General features: G+C 37.6%; 1 protein-coding gene across 1 annotated transcript in view; it reads right to left on the bottom strand.

Moving 5' to 3' along the window:
- pcdh15b (protocadherin-related 15b) overlaps positions 1–20,941 on the bottom strand; it is a 423,399-nt gene that overhangs the window by 379,742 nt on the left and 22,716 nt on the right. Inside the window, exon 2 of the mRNA XM_051673714.1 lies at positions 1,548–1,662. Coding sequence (XP_051529674.1) covers positions 1,548–1,638 — 91 coding nt within the window. The 5' untranslated portion in view covers positions 1,639–1,662. The remainder of the gene's footprint in view (positions 1–1,547; positions 1,663–20,941) is intronic.

Below are 20,941 nucleotides of genomic sequence, written 5' to 3' on the forward strand. Positions count from 1 at the left end.
GGCCATGATTCTCTCACCAGTGGAGACTTTCTCTTCAGAATCATGGATAGCGTAGTTCTTCACCAGGAATTTCGCTTTCAAATATGCTTTCTACAAAGTGTAGCTGAAATAAGGCACACTGATGGATCCAACAGAAGCATATACCATCGATTAACAACCTCGGAGCTCATGGTAGGTCTGTCGTTAAGCTATCGATGAATGGGGATTTTTACTTCCGGAAGTCGACTGCTGCGCTCTATTGAGTTCAATTACAGACAAGGGGAGAAGACAGTCCACTCATAACACTAAATCATACCACTTAATATGGCGGCTCCTGTCTATTTTAATTCTGAAAGAACTTTTGTATCAATACATTTTGATATGTAATGAATTTTTTAGCATTTTTATAATTTACATTTCTGTCACTTCGTCTGTCACCCTGCATAGATTTGTGTGCTCATCGCAATGCATCCACCACAAAGGATGTGTGTGATGCTGCCAATTATCCACATAATCATGCTGCCTACCTTTTGAACAGCACTCACATCTGGAGTGCACCTATAACGCCTTAAAGTTATACTGTAAATATGTAGGTAGCGCACTAGTTTTTTATTTCACTAGAATATTTTAAAGGGATAGTTCACCCAAAAATGAAAATTCTCTCATCATTTACTCAACCTCATGCCATCCCAGAAGTGCATGACTTTCTTTCTTCTGCTGAATAAATAAAGATTTTCAGAGGAATATCTTGGCTCTTTTGGTCCTCACAATGCAAGTGAATGGTGACCAAAATTCAGAAGGTCCAAAATGGAAATAAAAAGCAGCATAAAATTAATCCATAAGACTCCAGTGGTTAAACCCATGTCTTCTGAAGTGATATGATAGGTGTTGGTGTGAAACAGATAAATATTTAAGTCTTTTTTTACTATCAATCTCCACCTTTGACCAGCCCCAACTAGTAAGTGGCTGAATATGAAAGTGAAAATTGTGAAGATTTTCAGTGATTTTCAACTGAAATATTCATCTGTTTCTCACCCAAATCTATCATATCACTTCTGAAGACATGGATTAAAACCCTGGAGTCTTTTGGATTACTTTTATGTTGACTTAATTTGCATTTCAGACCTTGGAAGTTCTAGACACCATTCACTTTGTAAAGACCTCCAGAGCTGAATTATTCTTTTAAAATCTGAGTTGTGTGTTTAGCAGAAGAAATCAAAGAACATCTGGGATGGCATGCAGGTGAGTAAATTATGAGAGAATTTTCATTTTTGGGTGAACTGTTCCTTTAAGGGATTATAGGCATGCTCCCAACATGAAGGCTATTGAAGAAAGTAGGCAGCATAATCATGTTGCCTTCAAAGATACCTTCCTTTGGCCAAATTCTAAGGCAGCATCACATGTATCATTCACGCAGAAGGCCATCTCAGAATACCTTGAGCCTACACATTTAGAAAACACAAATATTATCTGAATTCAGGACCTTCAAACAGGAACACTGAAGATATTCGATGCAAGAAAGACATTTTTCATCTGCATCTCAGGCAACTTTATGAAGAGGGACTAACCTTCTGAATCTTGACATCTGCTGGCAGCAGTGAGCAGAAGAACTCCAATGCCTATTCCCAACCATTTAAAAAGCCACAACGTCTGGCGCATCTTCACGCCTTACTGCATGCTCACCTGCAGACATAAATAGAGAGATTACAGCCTGTTCTAGAGAGGAAGTGCTTCTCTCACACACGAGCAACATAATGATGAATCCTCCATTCCAGATGTGCTGTATGAGTCATAAGTCAAGACTCAAATAGGGTAAAAAATTGAACTCTTAAAAAAAAAGTTGTTTTGTTTTGTTGTTGTTGTTCTTGTTTTTCCTGTTTTAGCAAATGGTCAGTGAAAGGGTGTGCTTAATCTTTAAAAAATGTTGATTGTCATCCCCAGGAGGTCAAACTATATATTATATAAGCTGTTTAACAATTATTTTGAATGATGCTTGCAATTTTTGAAAACCTTTAACAAAAATTTGTGCCATGTCTAAGCATTTTAAAACTCTGATTTTGATGATAATGACTGATATTATTTAGAAATAAATATTAAATAAAAAAAACAATAAATAAATAAAAAGAAATAAAATAAAAAATAAAATAAAATAAAATCCAGAAAGGGTATCAGATTTGCAAATTCCATCTAAATAAGCTATCATTCAGTAGAGGGTAGCTTGGAGCCAAAGGTTGTTTTAAAGTTAATAAATAAATATCAAAATAAAATTATATTTCTCATAAATTAATGTTTATATATATATATATATATATATATATATATATATATATATATATATATATATATATATATATATATATATATTTATTTATTTTTTTTTTTTTTTTTTTCTTAAAATAACTTTCAAAACTTTGGTTTGAACTTTTGTCCTTGACAAATACAGATATCCGTTGTGTTTAAAACATGCTACTTTTTATGCTACCGTATCTTATACTGTAGATAATTATCATATCTAACAGTTGGGTTTGTGCCTTGTATTACTTTAAAAAAGTAATGTGACACCAAATTGTACTCCATTCTTGGAAAGTACCTCAAATAATTAGTCACCTTTAAATATGGTGCATTTGTATCATAGCAGACCTCCGGGGAATTTTGATAACCAGTGACCGCTTGATTTTCATCTCTTTTAGAAAATTATTCACCATTTGACATAAAAAGCAATCCAAAAGGACTTTGAAGTTTACTCACAGAACTTTCTAATTAATTCTGGTATCAAAACATACAATGAAACAGGCTGAGTCAATTCCCCAGCCACAATTACTCGAGTCATTTTACATCAGAAAAATAATAGAGAGTTTGGCTTTGGGGATGTTGCATCAAACCGAAATCCCATATAATAACAGCGGGGAGGAAGCGTATGCTGCACATATAACCTTTCCCTTTGAAGTGTGCAGAGAGACTGATAGTGTTCTCCGTATGAGAGATATAACCACCCAAAGCAAAGTGCAGCTTTGATGTTTGCAACATGTCTGAGGGGTCAACGTACTGCTTCCTGGAGAAGACTCAAAGAGCAACATGTTTTGACAGGTTTGGATGTAGTGGAGTGATAAGCTTTGCCCCTGGAGAAATAAGGTCAATTTATTTATATTATGACTAATCATTAAAGGAGTCAAAACTGAAAAATGTACAAATGATAAGAATGTGTATAATCTACAAGTATATCATTATTTAAAATTAATATTAATTATGTTATGCTGCTGTGGGGGGGGGGGGGGTTGGAACCTGGTCTCAAAAGAATCACATTACTATATATACATTTTTGCAATGATTTTTACATGCATGGTTTGTTATATATTTCATGGCAGTTTACATAAACACTTGCACTCAAAAAATAAAAACGTACAATTAATTAATAAAATTAAGGAAAAATTTTCCACACAATTAAATTAATTTTTTTCATCAAAAACAATTATACTTGAATGCATTTGATTCAGTCTTGTTGTACGAATTTAAATTCATTTTGTCACATTTACTCCATAAAAATTTGTCAAAGTCATAATTGTAATTACGTTGAGGCAATTTAATTTATACCACTTTTGTTTTGTTTTTTGTCAAACATTTGTTGTTGTAAGTGTAACAAGATGTGAGCTTGATGTCTCAGCAATAGAGGACAACATCCTGCCAACAAGTTTTACATGAAGCTTTCAAACCAGGCATGCCGAGTCCTTCCATCCAACACACAGGCCAAAATGACGGTGACACTCAACAATAAAATTTTGCAAATAGATGCACTTGTAACCAGTCCTGCTCGACCCACTCAGAGCAGGATTCGAACCAGAGGCATGGGAGGTGGGCACGCTAATGAGGAGGCTAAAGGCTACAGCCTCTAGCGTCAGTCGCTAGTGCGCCTCTTGAGGCCAAGGGAGTGATGTTTGCACACTGCACAGCTACCTACCAGCTGGCTACCGTTACACTCACCCACCTAAATCTCACTCCCATCCAGGTCACGGCACCACTGTAACCGGTTCTGCTCGACCCGCTCTGAGCAGGATTCAAACCGGGGTCTCCAGCATGGGAGGCGGGCGCTAACGAGAAGTTTAAATGCTACAGCCTCTAGCGTCAGTCGCTAGTGTACCTCTTGAGGCCAAGGGAGTGAGGTTTACAAACTGCACAGCTCCCTACCAGCTGGCTACCGTTACACACTCACATGACACAAAAGAGGAGAGTATCTGTTTTCATAGCGATCTCCATCAGTCACTATGTTAGAGAGATATTGCATGATAATTAACCGGAAAAAAAAAAGTCAGAAAAGACAAAGAAAGCGCAACAATCGGCACACTGTTTCTCCCAGCAGCAGTTGAAATTTTATTGAAACACAAACATTTTGAGCAGATTTCTCTGTTATTTTAATGGAGTAGCAGTATTAACTGAGCTTAATATGTGCTTGCTTGTCATCTGTGCCAATGCATGTCGATAGAGTTGTTCTAGTGCAACTTCACAAAACCAGCAAGGGGCGTGGAATTTTTTTCCATGCATGTTGATATCAGACAAACTGAAGAATATCCATGAAGTTCTTGTTCTTGCATATGTATCCACTTTTTAAAAATGTCTGATCTGACAGTAATTTCCTTTTAAAGCTGCACATACCCGGCAAAGTTTAAACTCTTGTTTTAGCACAGAGGTTAATTAACAGGTGAAGGGTGATGCGTCGCTGGTGTTCAGTACACATTAGCATGGATTAGTGTTTACACCTGCAGGGCTCAACGAATGCGAAGGATTTTTTCTACTGGCCCAATTGGGCCAATGCTTCAGATTTTTACTTGCCCTGCACAAAAATTTAAAAAAGCCATTTTAACCATAATGGCTTTAAAAAATGTGTCCAAAGATAAATATGTTTTATATATATACTATGTTTTAAAGACAATTTCCCCCAAAATTGTATCACATAATTTGCAAGTTATGATTTATGCCTTATGTAATCCCATACAAGCATTATACAGATTCATAAGTACATCATTTAACCTCAGCCGTCCTGCCATTTACACGTGTGTTTTTTAACGAAGAGTTCTGCGGAGCAAATGATGGGTTTTCAGTCACCCGTTTAGTCATGCTGGGAACTTTTGGGCCCTGTGTAATGTTTCACAAGCAGGATCAAAGATGTAGTCACTGAGTTAAAGATTTGATTGTTAGCTGAATATAATAAACATAAGAGTCCCTGAGAGAGGAGACCATGCTCCTTAATCGGTTGCGATGTTTAATATACAGTAGGTACGTAGTAGGCCTAATCTGTGAATAAAGAATGTGGATATAAACATGAAATCAGACAACCCAAACATGATCAACACTGACTGTTACACAAAGCACAAAAACATAAATACCTATACAGTCAGAAATGAGAAATGTAACGTGTTATGAGGATGATATGAAGTAGACTGTTTTAAATAGTCCTCTTCACACTGCAGCTGAACAGCTCTGAAAATAATAATAGCTATAGTGATTTTGCTTCTTTTCATTCCAAAACACCATTATCATGTTGAATTAAAGTTTACGCTTTGAAACATTACCTAATTAAATGTATACTTGTATAGCCACGTGTATAACCGGTTGAACAATGTTCATTATGTTTCATTCAGCGCTTCATCTTTTAAGGCAAATGAATGAGAGAAAATGCGCTTTTTTTTTTTTTTTTTTTTAACGGTGGGAATCATGGTTTGAAATTAACTTTTTGGCTCACCGGCCACTGTGGCTGGTAGTTTCCAAGATCATTAGCCACTCAGCATTTTCACGAGCCAAAATCTCCTGCCTCACAAAAAGTGATAAAGGTAACTGGAGACTGTAACTTCATGCATCTGTTTGGACATTTTATTTGAACAAGAATGATATTAGTTTAGCAGGACACAAGCCTAATCATTTAAGTCACCTTTAGGATATCTCAAGGCAAACATGGCCAGTTAGAAAAGGAGTAGGATAGAACAAGTCAATAAATTGTCCATAATTCATGAAAGTTTTAACCCCTTCATTAAATTTACCATTGTTCAACTTCTAGCATTGTTTAACAGTGACATTTGAAATAAGGCCATTAACACAGGTAAGACCATGGATGGCTCTACAATACTTTGGTTAGGTTAATATAGTACTGAGTATTGGCAGTCTTTTCTAAAAAAGAAACTATAGTATTTGATATATAAATAAAAATACTAATAGCCTAAACACATTTAGACTACAACCTTCACATTTGTAATTAAAATAAAGTGTAATAATTTAGCCCTAATAGATTTAATATGAATCTATACAAGTTACCAGTTAGTGTTACTGCAGTAAAAATAAAAAACTGAATAAGAATGATGAGGTGTATTTTAAAAACGGATCATGTGTATTTGTCTCCTCTTTACCTCGTCAGTACTGTTGATAATGTAGGGGTTGCCTATCTGTTTGAGAGGTATGCATGGAGAGAGATGGATTTACAGTTTAACAGAAAGAAACTGTTGATTTCATGTGTTCCAGTGTGTGGGTTACTAATTTTCACCAATGAATTTTTTTTGGAATTTTGCACACTGTGAACACAGAATGTGTGCAGATACTTAAAATGTTGCGCAAGACATGCAATCCCATTCTGCAATTCATGAAGTGGGTTTTTTTCCTGCTATTTCCTACACATTAGTAATTGCTGCTGCTAAGACACTTGGAAAAGAGCAAGGACATTTCTAGGAGAGCACGCTCAGTGTCTGCACACTCGTGTACTTACTCGCACGTCTTTGCGGGCTAAATAGAATCACGCTTGCTCATCTCGGAGTGCTCGGTTAGAAGACTTTGTTCACTCTGTGTAATTTTTGTGCCCTCTCACTTGTTGTTTTCTTGCACTATTTTTATAAATGCAGCACTAGTCCGATTGGGCAAGTGACAGTTCTAGCAACTGGCCCAAATCTCTCTCACACTGGCCCCAGACCATCGGGCAGTCCTTATTGTTGAGCCCTGCACCTCAAATGCATTTTTGACTACCATCATATGTGGTTCCTGTAATTCAAATCACAAAACTTTTAGACTCCGCTTTTGTGTTTTCTCACATTTGCTTTTTATGATGCAATCGATTAGGTTAAGGTTTAAGGTTTGATTAGGAAGACTGATTTTGTTGATTTAAAACTTGATAGAGCATTAACCTTAAAAACCTTATCTGTTTGGGAGATAATTTAATTCCATCGTTTTTTTACACCACACAGTGGAAATTTCACCATGGAACTGCAGCAATATGTGACATATGAACTACATAATATAATGTTGCAAAAAGGTAGCCACAGTTATGTCATTTTCATGTCATCAGGCTGTACAATACTTTCTTCAATAACAGCTTAATGTGCAGAGACAACTGTAAATAAGCTAAAGGTTTGTAGGTAAATACATCTCAAATGGCAGAAAAGAAAACCACTACTTTCAAATAGCGGTCAATGAAAATGCTTTTTGGTCCCAGAATGGGGGGGGGGGGGGGGCATATAGAGACCAAGATTCAAGTTCCAATAAATTCCTAATGGAAAAACATTCCATCCTACATATTTTGCTTTTTGAATATCCTGTTTCATTCAGAACTGCATCAAATTATGGAAGTTAAACTGGTTGTGAATGCTGCTTCATGTTAACTTTCAATATGGTTTCAAAGAATGACCATGGCCTTCAAAAAAAGTAAAAAAAAAAAAATATCTAAATAGGGGTCACGTGACACCATGCAAGAAGCAGACGTGTGAGCGACGAGCTCTGCGCACTTAGCAAAATTTTTAATTATTTTCAAGTTATAATCTGGTGAAATTTGATACACCCAGTTACACATTTGCTCTTTGAGGCAAAACATGGCAAAGAAGTCAAAATCCTCGGGCTCTGGAGACATTAAAAGACACTTCAGGATGAAAGCTTCGACAGGCCTACAGACCGGGGACTAGATTTGGATGGTGTGGCGGGAGAGGTGATCCAGCGTCAGTTGTCCAACCTGTCGGTGATGCTGACAAAGGTTCTTGCTACTTGGAGGATCTCGCTGTAATACGTTGATTGATTACAGCGATGGAAAAATAATTCTCTGAGTTAGTTACAAGAGTGACTGATGTTGAGAGACTAATTGATTGTCTGGAGTCTTCAGACAGGGAATTAACCGCTAATCCGCCCATGACCAAAGTTGATTTGGAACATCTCCTTGAAAAGCTTGAAAATCTCGAGAATAGAAGCCGCAGGAATAACGTTCGAATTGCTGGAATTCCTGAGCATGAGGAGGGCAGAGATATGGTGAAATTCCTAGACAAGCTTTGCCCGAGTCTGCTTGACATAACAGGGCATAAACTGGAAATCGAGCGAGCTCAGAGTCCCAGCTCACAGATTTGCTGAGGCAGAAAGGCCCCGATCAATCCTGGCCAAATTTCTGAGATAATCTGATAAAGATCTTGTGTCGCGCCAGGCGAGGAGCAAAGGGAAGCTTTCTTGGAAGAACCATAATATTTTCTTGTTCCCGGACTTTGCGAGTTTGACAAGAGAGAAATGCGATCGGTTCAAGGAATGTAAGAAACTCTTACATCAGCGAAAGATCACTTTTGCTCTGATGTTTCCGGCCAAACTGAGAATAGAAACAAAGCACGGTCACAAAGTATTTACATGTCCCAATCAGGCAATGCCTTTTATAGAATCAATGGGTGAGTAAACCATTGAGTGTTTCTCATGTCAGTGGGTCGACTCACTGTACTTACTCTCGCATTTGAGGAAGCTGGGCATCATTTTGGTTTCTTTTTGCTTTCTGCATTGGCTCCGCCGAGCGGCTGGAGTTTGTTTTGTGAATAACACTTTTCCTTAAAGAAACTTTTGCACTGACGTTCCTGGCCAGTTTGAGAGTGGACACTATGGATGACTGCAAAATATTTACATGCTCACACAAAGGATGTCTTTTATAAATTTGACAGATTGTGTAAGTCATGGTATATACTTTTATGCGGCCTCCGAGTGAATCGACTCAACCATCAAGGTAACTGGGATGCCAGTTTTGTTTCTTTTTGTATTGGTTCCGCCTAGCGGCTGGAGCTTGTTCTATTGAATAACACTCCTTTGGAACAGCTGTGGATTAATCTGTTAGTTCTTCGTGTTTATTCCTCCTGCTGGCTGGAGTTTGTTTTGTTGAGTATTTTTTACAGGACATTGGAATGATTACGTCATCCGCTGAACTCATAACAGCTGGCTCACTGAACATTCGTTTGTCCATCGACAACAGACTAAATTTCACAGACCACATCTCAAAGACCGCAAGATCATGTTGATTTATACTCCACAATATCAGGAAGATAAGACCCTTCCTCTCTGAACATGCCAAACAACTGCTTGTCCAGTCACTTGTCATAACTAGTCTGGATTACTGTAATGCTCTCATTGCAGGCCTCCCTGCATCTGCAATTAGATCCCTGCAAATGATCCAGAACACAGCAGCACGTCTGGTCTTTAATCAACCAAAGAGAGCACGTTACACCACTCATTGTCTCTCTCCACTGGCTGCTGGTTGATGCACGTACCAAATTCAAGGCTCTGATGCTGGAATACAGAACAGTCACTGGGTCTGCTCCAGCATACCTAAAATAATTTATGCAGAGCTACGCACCCACTAGAAGCCTGCAGTCAGCTAAGGAATGTCACCTTGTTGTACCTACACAAAGAGGCACCAAAACACTTTCCCAGACTTTCAGCTTCATCATACCACATTGGTGGAATGATCTTCCCAACTCCATCCGTGAAGCTGACTCACTCTCTGTCTTCAAAAAACGACTAAAAACACATTTTCCATAAGCACTTAACCAGTCATTAATAAAAATACATAAATAATAAATAAAATTTCCTGTTGCACTTTATTCTGTTTTGAATACTATTCTGATGCTAGTGAAACTTTGTAATACAGCACTTTTCATACCACTGTCTCCTTAAGATGATTCGCTTTGGATAAAAGCATCTGCCAAATGAATAAATGTAAATGTTAAGTGGAGTTTTGGATATTCAGGGCAAGACAGTCATACTTTGAGTCGGGGGACAAAGCAGGAAAACTTTTGGCTAGATATAAAAAGCAGAGAGTGTCTTTTTCTACCATTCCCTCGGTGAAATCTGTGGGTGGTGAAATATTTACCTCGGCCACTGATATTAATAATGCTTTTAAAGAATTCTACTTTGATCTCTATAGTCCCACATCTTCGTCTATTGATGAAGATATTAGGAACTTTGTGGAACCATTAGATCTTCCTAAACTGACAACTGAGCAAAAAAATTCTCTTGATTCTCAGATAACCTTGGAGGAGCTTGATGAGGTAATTAAGGCCTTGCCTTCAGGCAAGGCTCCGGGGCCTGACGGCTTTTACTCTGAGTTTTTCAAATCTTATGCTACAGAACTGGCTCCACTTTTGTTAGAAATTTATACAGAATCATTAAAGAATGGAAAGCTTCCACCAACCATGACACAATCCCGGATCAGTCTGATTCTTAAAAAGGACAAAGATCCAAGCGAGTGTAAAAGTTACCGCCCAATTTCCCTGATCCAGTCAGATGTAAAAATTTTGTCAAACATTCTGGCTAATCGATTAAGTTATGACATCACTTATACATATAGATCAGGTGGGGTTTATTTGAGGCCGTAGCTTTTCTGACAATATTAGGCGTCTCATCAATATCATGTGGTCAGTAGCAAATGATAAATCTCCGGTCGCTGCCATCTCACTTGACGCCGAAAAGGCGTTTGTTATGATAGAATGGGATTATCTTTAAGATTTTGGAAATGTATGGGTTCGGGAGTACATTTATTGGTTGGATTAAGTTACTTTATAGACACCCTGTAGCAGCGGTACAAACAAACAGATTAATTTCAGATTATTTTACTCTGGATAGGGGCACCCGGCAGGGTTGCCCTCTTTCCCCATAATTGTTCTGTCTTGCCCTGGAACCATTGGCAGCCGCAATAAGAAAGGAGGATGATTTTCCAGGGGTGATTGCGGGAGGTGTGGCGCATAAGCTTCTGCTTTACGCAGATGATATTTTATTATTCGTCTCTGACCCTACTAGCCTTACCTCCACAGAATTATTAACTCCTTTTCCAAGTTCTCAGGATACAAATTCAATTGGTCTAAATCCGTAGCTTTGGCTTTGACAGCGTACTGTCCAGTAACGGCCTTCCAGTCGGGTGCCTTCCAGTGGCCCAAACAGGGAATTAAGTATTTGGGAATTTTATTCCCAGCAAATTTGTCTGATTTAGTCAGAGTTAATTTTGATCCCTTAATAAAAAGGTTTTCGAATGATGTGGACAGGTGGGCTTCATTACATTTATCGATGATTGGGAAGGTTAATATTATTAAAATGAATTGTATTCCAAAATTCAACTACCTGCTACAGTCTCTCCCTGTAGATGTCCCCTTCTCTTATTTCAAGCAATTTGATAGCATAGCGAAGTCCTTCATTTGGAATGGTAAGTGTCCCAGGTTAAATTTCAATAAATTACATAGGCCGATTGACAAAGGTGGGTTAGGCCTACCCAAGATTTTGATTTATTATTATGCATTCGGTCTTAGGCATTTGGCTCATTTGTCGCTTCCACCTGAGAGAGCCCCTCCCTGGTTTTGTATTGAAAAGGAAGTTCTTGCCCCTATCTCGCCACTGCATAGCCTTTCGATTAAACTAGCCGGAGAGGTTAAGTCGCACCCCATTATTTTGCATTTGCACTCGATATGGACAAAAGTGTCCAGAGTGTTTAATTCTGATATTTATTTAAACGTAGCCTCGAGCATATGGCTGAACCCTAAACTATGTATTAATAAGTCCCCTTTCTGTTGGTCAGATTGGATTGTGGGGGGGATTAATATACTTGGTGACCTATATGACCTTTTGAAAATTTGGTTCAACATTTTGGCATTCCCAGATCTCAGTTTTATAAGTATTTACAGCTGCGCCACCTACTCTGCACTGTTTCTGGGAGTGGCACGCACCCCCCAGTGCGGCAGATACTCTGGGAGTGGTGATTGCTGCTTTTGGGAAGGGTCATAAGGCATCAGTGTATTACTCCCTGCTAATTCAGAGTCTGGGGGACGGAACTTTGAATTCTCTCAAAAAAATTATGGCAGAAAGATCTAAACTTGACATTGGAGGAGGGGGTGTGGGCTAGGATCCTAAAAATGTCAAGTCTGCATCTAGAGATGCAAGGGTTCGCCTTATGCAATTTAAGATTTTACATCGATTTTATTGGACCCCCTCCAGATTGTATAGGCTTGGTCTTAAAGACACACCCACTCAGTTCTGGTTGAAGGTTCAGAGTCTTATGTGATGTACTGGGCACTCTGCTTTCACTTTGCCCCAGACTCTGTATTTTGAGCGATGGGGTGGTCATCGACGTTGAGAATCGGCACATAAAGAGTTGGGTTGGGTTTAAATGTGTGTGCAATTTGATTGTTTTTTGAAAATATGCTTTATTTATTTATTTATTTATTGTATTTTTTGTGTGTGCGTGTTGTGTGTTTGTTTTTTTGGGGGGTTTTTTTTCAAATATTTATGACCACTGAGGTGAGTGTTTGTGTCGGGTGGGGGTGTTCAGGGGGAAGGTTTAATTGTACATAATATGATTCTGCATTTTCTGTGATATTTATTTAATTTGTTGAATGGAATCAATAAAAATTGTTAAAAATTAAAAAAAATCTAAAATACATTTGAATACATTTCTAATTCTAACCTAAGTAGTTCAGATAAACTTACTGCATGAATGCAAAATAAGTGCATTTTCTGTGTATAAAAAAACCTTCAACCCTGTCATTATGAATGGTCTTTGTTCTTCCAAACCGAAAGAGTCTTTGGAGACATGAATGTAATTTCATCCTCCCTGTTGTCAGGATGGAAGCATATCTCTCCCCGTTGTTCCTCAATACAAAGGTCATTCTCAGGACAATCAATGAAGGATTATTCAGCGTTAAGCCTTGAGAATGCAGTTGATTGGTGGCAGAAACAATATGCCAGGTGGAGAGTTCTCTAAATATGTTTCCAGCTAAAATTATTTTAGGTTTCTAGAACTAAGACAAAATTGAATGCTTCTGTGCGTAGCCTTACATTCAATGCGCAATACAGATATGGGCCTCCAATAAGCTAATGGCACAGAAGAGTGCTCTCTAGTTCCACCCCAATCCCTCAGAGTAACAAAGACAACACCTGCTTGATTGTGCAAAGGTTTCCCTCAGCCACAATTTCACAAAGAGGGCCATCAGAATTATCATATTTTTGAGATGGCAAGCAGGGTTTGGGGGAGCCCCTGACTGGGTTATGAACCAATTAAAATGTCTATTTTTGCCAATCTAGAAATATTTTACTCCACATAAAAGCTGTACAAAAGAGGCTAATTTATCATATGTTTACACAGACTTTTAAATGCAGTTATATGCTGGGTTTCCACCCAAAATGTTTAGCATTTTTTAAGCGCATTTCTAAAAAGCTGACTAAAGAAAATATGAATTATAGTGTGTTTCCATCCACTACATAATGCGCATTATCATAAGGGAGCCGCCTCGACATGATGGAGCTTTGGGGACAGTTTTATTTGCAAGATTGGAGCAAGTATCTCATTTTATTAAATGCATCCACGAGACACTGCAGAATAAGTGTAATATCTGATATAATGTGGGCTGAAATAGCTACAATGCCCACACACTGCCAGTCTCTGCATACCTGGGAGCACCTACTCTCAAAATTGTTCTGGCAGATTGTGAGGACTCACTTAATCAACCAGCTGTGTGTTAAACACTTCCGTATGACACGGTTGGACCTTTCGGTGGGCTAGTCACATCAAGCTAAGTTTTGCAAATAAACCATTTCCATCAACTTAATGCACATTTTAACTAATGCAAAACTCTAGAAAATCCACCTCCTCCTAGCACATTAAATTAAGCAAATTTAGAAAGTTTATTCACGTATCAAGCATTTCCATTCAGGATTTCTTATGTGCAGTTTCAAAATGCACATAAAAACAGTTGGATGGAAACCCACCTATAGAGTCAGCATACACAGCAGACCCAAAAACATGATTGACATGAAGTAGCAGTGTAAATAAAGCCCTAAAATTTGAGGAATGCCATTGGACGTGACAGTGAGCAATTACAAAGGGAACCTTTGAGTTTTAGAGTTTGGTGTGTGTCAATAAAAGAGTCATGGCAGAAGTGTTTTAGGTTGTAACTGAACAATTAGTTTCTACACATATTGTGTAATGTTGATGAAAAGTATTGATAACACTTGCCAAAACATAATACTCATTTTGTTGGTTTTTGAGGCAACAGGCTTGTGTGACAAAACTATTTCCCCATCATGTTCTGGGGTGGCATAGGAAAAATAAAATGCATAAGAAAAACCCAACTTGGTCTCACAGAATCACGCTACAATGCCTAATGAAAGTGTCATGGAAGCACCACAAAATTATGTGGTTGCTTCAGCACGTCCATTTTTCATCTCACAATTTGTTTTTTATGACACTATCGATTAGGTTTAGGTTTAAGGTAGGGAGTTTTGTTGATTTAAAATTTGAGAGCATTACGTGCAAGGAACCACATATTTTTATAATTACACAAAAATGTTGCCACGTTCACAGTTTTAATGAGATCTTACTGGTAAAACCATTTACCTTGCTATCAACAAGCAACCAATGCTATAACATCTGTATGTTTTTGTTAAAATATCATAGACTCTTCAAGTTTATAATTTTTTTTTATTTATTAAATTGCTTCAAAAATAATAACTACAAAAATACAGTAAAAAGCATATTTCATTCATTTCCATAGTGGCAGACTTTTTCCCACTGACACCATGTTGTCACGGTACCAACATTTCAGTAGTTGGTATCGATACCAGTGCAATTTCACAGTTCTCGATACCAATTTCGATACCACAGCAAAAATATGCTAATATGATAATGTGCTATTGAACACACCAGTTTAGTTATTTTTAATAATTAGTAATAATAAGTATAGTAAAATAAATATAATTTCCTAGAACTCCATGTTTTAAAGTTTAATTTAATTTCATCAACAAAACGGTGTCTTATCAATTAATTCTTAAAACTTTTAAAAAGTGAAAATAGAACTTTTCAACATATTGCATTTTTTTTATTTTTTTTTGCCAAACGTTTATTCAACAGCAGTCTTTTGTGATATATTGCTTAATTATTATTTTTATTTTGTTATTACAGTGAATATTACAGTACAGTTACAATATGTTATATACAGTTGTAATATGTTTTTATTTATAAATTTCAGGCATCTGGCTTTTATTTTGAATCATGTTTTTATTATGACCAGTGTTTTTTTTTGTTTGTTTTCTTTGCCGGAAGCTTCACTTTTCTGGATAAACAATTTGCCACACAGCCCAGTGTAATCATTAAGTCATGTCTGAAATCTCATCTCTTTACACTGGCCTTTGAGTCTGACAAATGAAATGTAGGACACAGTTTTGGAGTGTTTATATTTTAGATTGCTGGTGTTTGTATATGTGATAATTTTGAAATGTTATGTTTTAAATGTTATTACTGTGAAGCACTTTGGTCAACTCTGTTGTTTTGCACGATGTGGATGATTCTCAATGTCTGTTGACTTTCTAGTGTTTGAGCAGTCGGTCATTTAAAGTATGCAGCTCATCCACACTAAGATTGCAGCATTTAGCGGTTTAATAAATCAAACTAGGACATGTCATGATTTCAGAGTAAAAGGAGTAACCGAGCAAAAGTTCAAAATAAGCCTGTGAGCATTTTAAAGCTATCGTGAGCCAGTCAGATTGTGCGAAGGTACTGGATAGAGTTGGTGCTCGGCACTACCGGTACTGTAGAAACACTGGTATCGTTACATCTTTTTTATTTTAATACTGAATTGGTACCGAAGTACCGGTACATTTGACAACACTACACTGACGGTATAGTTGGCCAATCATAGTGCTAACAAGGCACTACCTCCTCTCTTGGACTTATAAGACTATCGGGAACGCAATGACTTTAAAAGGGGTTTTGACATCAGGAATCAAATTTTCCTTGATATTTTTTATATATATTTTTTTATCCCCTTTTCTCCCCAGTTTGGCATGCCCAATTCCCACTAGTACTTACTAGATCCTCGTGGTGGCGCGGTTACTCGCCTCAATCCGGCTGGCGGAGGGCAAGTCTCAGTTGCCTCCACTTCTGAGACAGTCAATCCGCGCATCTTATCACGTGGCTCGCTGTGCATAACACCGCGGAGACTCACCGCATGTGGAGGCTCATGCTACTCTCCGTGATCCACGGACAACTTACCACGCGCCCCACTGAGAGTGAGAACCACTAATAGCGACCACGAGGAGGTTACCCCATGTGACTCTACCCTCCCTAGCAACCGGGCCAATTTGGTTGCTTAGGAGACCTGGCTGGAGTCACTCAGCACACCCTGGATTCGAACTCGTGACTCCAGGGGTGGTAGTCAGCGTCAATACTCGCTGAGCTACCCAGGCCCCTTTTCTTTGATCTTTTAACATATAAGAGGTCATTGTACTATAAAAACATACTGTAAGTTTCAGGACTCAAAACTTTCTCCTCGCTGCAAAAAGAGCATTACTCGTTCTCTACATCCTCCACAATGTGATGTCATACTGTGGTAGACATTTGCATCTGGCCTCCTCCACAACGCATCAATGCCTACTTTACCTTATTTTTCTGTTCCACTGACCAGTGAGATGGCAAGAGAGAGAGCAGGTCAGTCAAGAGCAGAGAGCCAATAACAACAGAGCGTTTCTGACAGAGGATCGGAATGAGGGTGAAAAATGATCATGATTTTTTTTTTTTTTTACGAAAAAAAAAAAAAAAAAAAACTTTACTAATATTATAAGTGAACCTCAAGGAACATATCAATATACAGTAGTGGCCAAAAATATTGGCACCCTCTGTAAATATGAGCAAAGGCGGCTGTGATTTTTATTTAAAAAAAAAAAAAAAACAAATTCACAAAAATCTAACCTTTAATTGAAGTAAAACAATTGAAAGAGGGGAAATATCTCATTATTAAATAAATATTTTTCTCCAAAACACATTGGCCACAATTATTGGCACTCCTAGAAATTGAGTAAAATATATCTGAAGTATATTCCCATTCATATTTTACATTTTTAGTGCACCTGGGTGACTAAGAACATGACATTGTTCAGCCATGACTTCCTGTTTCACAGGGGTATAAATGAGGTAACACACAGGCCAAATTCCCTTAATCATCAATCACAATGGGTTAGACTAAAGAATATAGTTCTGATGTGCAGCAAAAGGTTGTTGAGCTTCACAAAATGGGAAGAGGCTGTAAGAAAATAGCCAAAGCATTGAAAATACCCATTTCCACCATCAGGGCAATAATTAAGAAGTTCCAATCAGCTGGGGATGTTAAGAATTGGCCTGGAAACATCCTCAATGAGGATGCTGGTTCAAGTGGCCAAAGAATTTCCAAGGATCACAGTTGGAGAATTGCAGAAATTAGCTGGGTCTTGGGGTCAGAAAGTCACTACTGGAACTTCAAATGCAACCGGGTTCTATGGTCAGATGAAACAAAAAAAAAAAAAAAAAAAAAAAAAAGAGCTTTTTGGCAGCAAACACCAGAGATGGGTTTGGTGTACACAGAGATGAAGTACCCAATGCCCACGATTAAATGTGGTGCTGCATCTTGAATGTTGTGGGGGTGTTTATCTGCCAGAGGTCCTGGACATCTTGTTCAGATACATGGCATTATGGACTCTATCAAATACCAACAGATAAAAAAAAAATCAACTCTGCCAGAAAGCTTACAATGGGCCCTGGTTGGATCTTCCAGCAGGACAATGTTCCAAAACAAACATCAAAATCAACACAAAAATGGTCAACTGACCACAAAATCAAGGTTCTGCCATGGCCATCCCAGTCCCCTGTCCGAAATTTGTGGGGTGAACTGAAGAAGAGAGTCCACCAACATAGACCTCTTAATTTGAAAGATCTGTAGAGATTCTGTATGGACGAATGGTCTCAGATCCCTTGCCAGGTGTTCTCCAACCTCATTAGGCATTATAAGAGGAGACTCCGAACTGTTATCTTGGCAAAGGGAGGTTGCAAAATGTATTGTATTGCCAATACATTGTGGGTGCCAATAATTATGGCCAATGCGTTGGAGAAAAATATTTTTTTAATAATGAGATATTTCCCGTTTCAATTGTTTTACTTCAATTTAAGGTTAGATTTTTGTGAATTTTTTGAATGAAAGATCAAAAGGATAAACAATGCAGATTTCTTTTCACAGCCTTCTTTGCGCATATTTACCATGGGTGCCAATATTTTTGGTCACTACTCTCTCTCTCTCTCTCTCTCTATATATATATATATATCTATATATATATATATATATATATATATATATATATATATATATATATATATATATATATATATATGAGACACTTTATCCGCTGGTGAGTGAGTGAGATTACACACCATTTGATTTTGTTTTGCTTTTGTACTGTCAATTATTTTCTGATCAGAATTTTTTTTGAAGAAACAACTGCACCCTTCCCAGAAAAATTGTGCGAATGTTAAAGCTCCCTTGTGAATGAATACCACTGAGCATATTAAGCCCCGTACATGCATGCAGTGACTTCCAACGCCAAAGCGACTAGATCTTATTCATTTTCAATGAGAGCGAGCAACTTCCGGCATCACGAGCGACAGTGACCTCTGGTGCCTAGATGTGGGCATGGCAAGCGACACGACAGAGGTGAGAAAAATCTAATTTTATGCAAATGAGGAGCGACTTTCGGGAGCACACTGTCTGCAGTCTGCGTGAGTTTGATTCGAGCATTGATAGATCGTTCATCTTATTAATGATATGATGCACTGAGCACTGCTGCAGTTCATATTAAAACACTCTCCCCTGCAGAGTCTGCATTTGTGGGGACAGGAAAATCAATTCCTTGTCAAATTAGAATTATATCTTAGTTTTACTGGCAAAATGCCACATCTGTTATCAGATTTTCAAGACCCGATGTGCAGTCCACCAATATCATTAGAGCGAATGCAGTTGGAACGCCCAATAGCGGCGACTCAGTACAGAGAATGGCGACACCATACGATATAGTCGCTGCATGTGTGTATAGGGCTTTACAGTGTCAAAGACTTGGTGAAACAAGGGACACTGCCTCAAGATGATTGTTAAAAAGACATGGGGTAAAAAGTAAGCAATACTTGAGAATTCAAATCATTCACAATACAGGAAACTAAGCACAAATGTCAAAAGCCTATTGCATGATTTTTTTCCCCCAAATTCTGATTCTTGCCAGCAAGCGAGGCATTCAATCAAAGAGTGAAAGCACTATTATTGGAGAATTGTGGGTAATGCTAAAATCAGTCAGCCTCAATGCTGCACTGAGTGGGCTGGGAATCTGACAGAGTTCAGTAAGGTAATGGGCCACACTGAACCTATCAACATAGCTAATCCATTACACTCTTCTCTGTTTCTCTGCTGTGGAGCAGTGAACCATTACCACACTGCCACCAGAAAACAGCGGTCAGAACATAATGAGGCAGTGGCAAAATGCAGTGTGATGGAACTGTAGTGATTTATTCTGCCACAAGACAATTAAAATACTGCTAAAATCAACCACTATTGACCACACTGTAATTTTACGTATCAGCTTGATAGTTGCCACTCTGCTAAACACACGTTAAGTCTACCTAGTCTTACTGAATTAATGTTACAACATTTTTGCAAACTGAGTTTACATGCGGTTTTCTATGTTTTGCCGTAGTTTTCTGATGAAAGGCACACTAAAGGAGGGGCAACAACTGTACATTTTATCACTTTCACACAAATCACAAGTACACTGGCTGATTATGAATTTATTAACACCTATTTTTAGCTCTATTACTCACACACTACTGTAATATAATATCGAAACACTTTTACTCCAACACATCAAAAAACAATACATTTCAATGCTTGTATAACAGACCCAACTACATTTACACACTTATTCCAATGTGATTAGCTTATGCGGTAGCTGACCTCATAGAAAGCTGGGCCTGGAACTCGGAAGACGTTCGAGCCCAGCCAAGCACACAAGTTGAAACATGAGACAAAAGTGTCATAAAAGGGACATGAAATGACATGTCAACTTCAGAAAATGTGCTTTTCATGTCACATTTGGTTTTAGTACACTATCAGTTTGGTTGGTAAGACTTTTCAATAGGGCTGCAAGTAACGATTATTGTGATAATCGATTAATCTAACGATTATTAGAATGATTAATTGACTATTCGGCGATTATTGCTATGATTAATCATTAGCTCTTTAACGATTATTCAGCTTGTGCCCCGACTTAAATGGTTGTATTAAACGTGCTTACTAACAATAGAGGACAAAATCATCTTTTAAAAAAACCTCTAAATGACATTCATTGAATTAAAGGGAAATACTTTTTATTAAGTTTAATTCAGTAAAGAAATTCACTGCAAAAAATCCTATTGTTATCAAATGTTTTTGTCCTGTTTTCCATTTAAAATGGTCTAAAAATCCTTAAAATAAGATACATTAACTTGAGAAGCAACATATAAGATATTTAGACTTGCTTTAAGATAATGTATCTTAAATATAAGTGTATTTTGTATATAAGTTTATTTTTTCACTTGGTTATAATTCTGCGAGTGCAGTAAAGACAAAATATACCTCTATTCAAGATCTATTCTCTAAAAGCACGTCTAAATATCTCATATGCTGCTTCTCAGGTGAATGCATCTTTTTTTAAAGGATTTTTAGATACTTTAAAATATTTGTTTTTTTTATATATTATATTCAACATTCTCAGATAAAAAAAAAAAAACTTTTCTTCTGCAATATAACTGCTAAAGAAAATGCATGTTGTTTTAAAGGAGTTTTAGATTTTTATATTGGAAAACAAGCCAAAACAAAAACAAATCAAAAAC

Source organism: Myxocyprinus asiaticus, chromosome 36, assembly GCF_019703515.2.
Source record: "Myxocyprinus asiaticus isolate MX2 ecotype Aquarium Trade chromosome 36, UBuf_Myxa_2, whole genome shotgun sequence".
In the NCBI taxonomy this organism is placed as follows: domain Eukaryota; kingdom Metazoa; phylum Chordata; class Actinopteri; order Cypriniformes; family Catostomidae; genus Myxocyprinus; species Myxocyprinus asiaticus.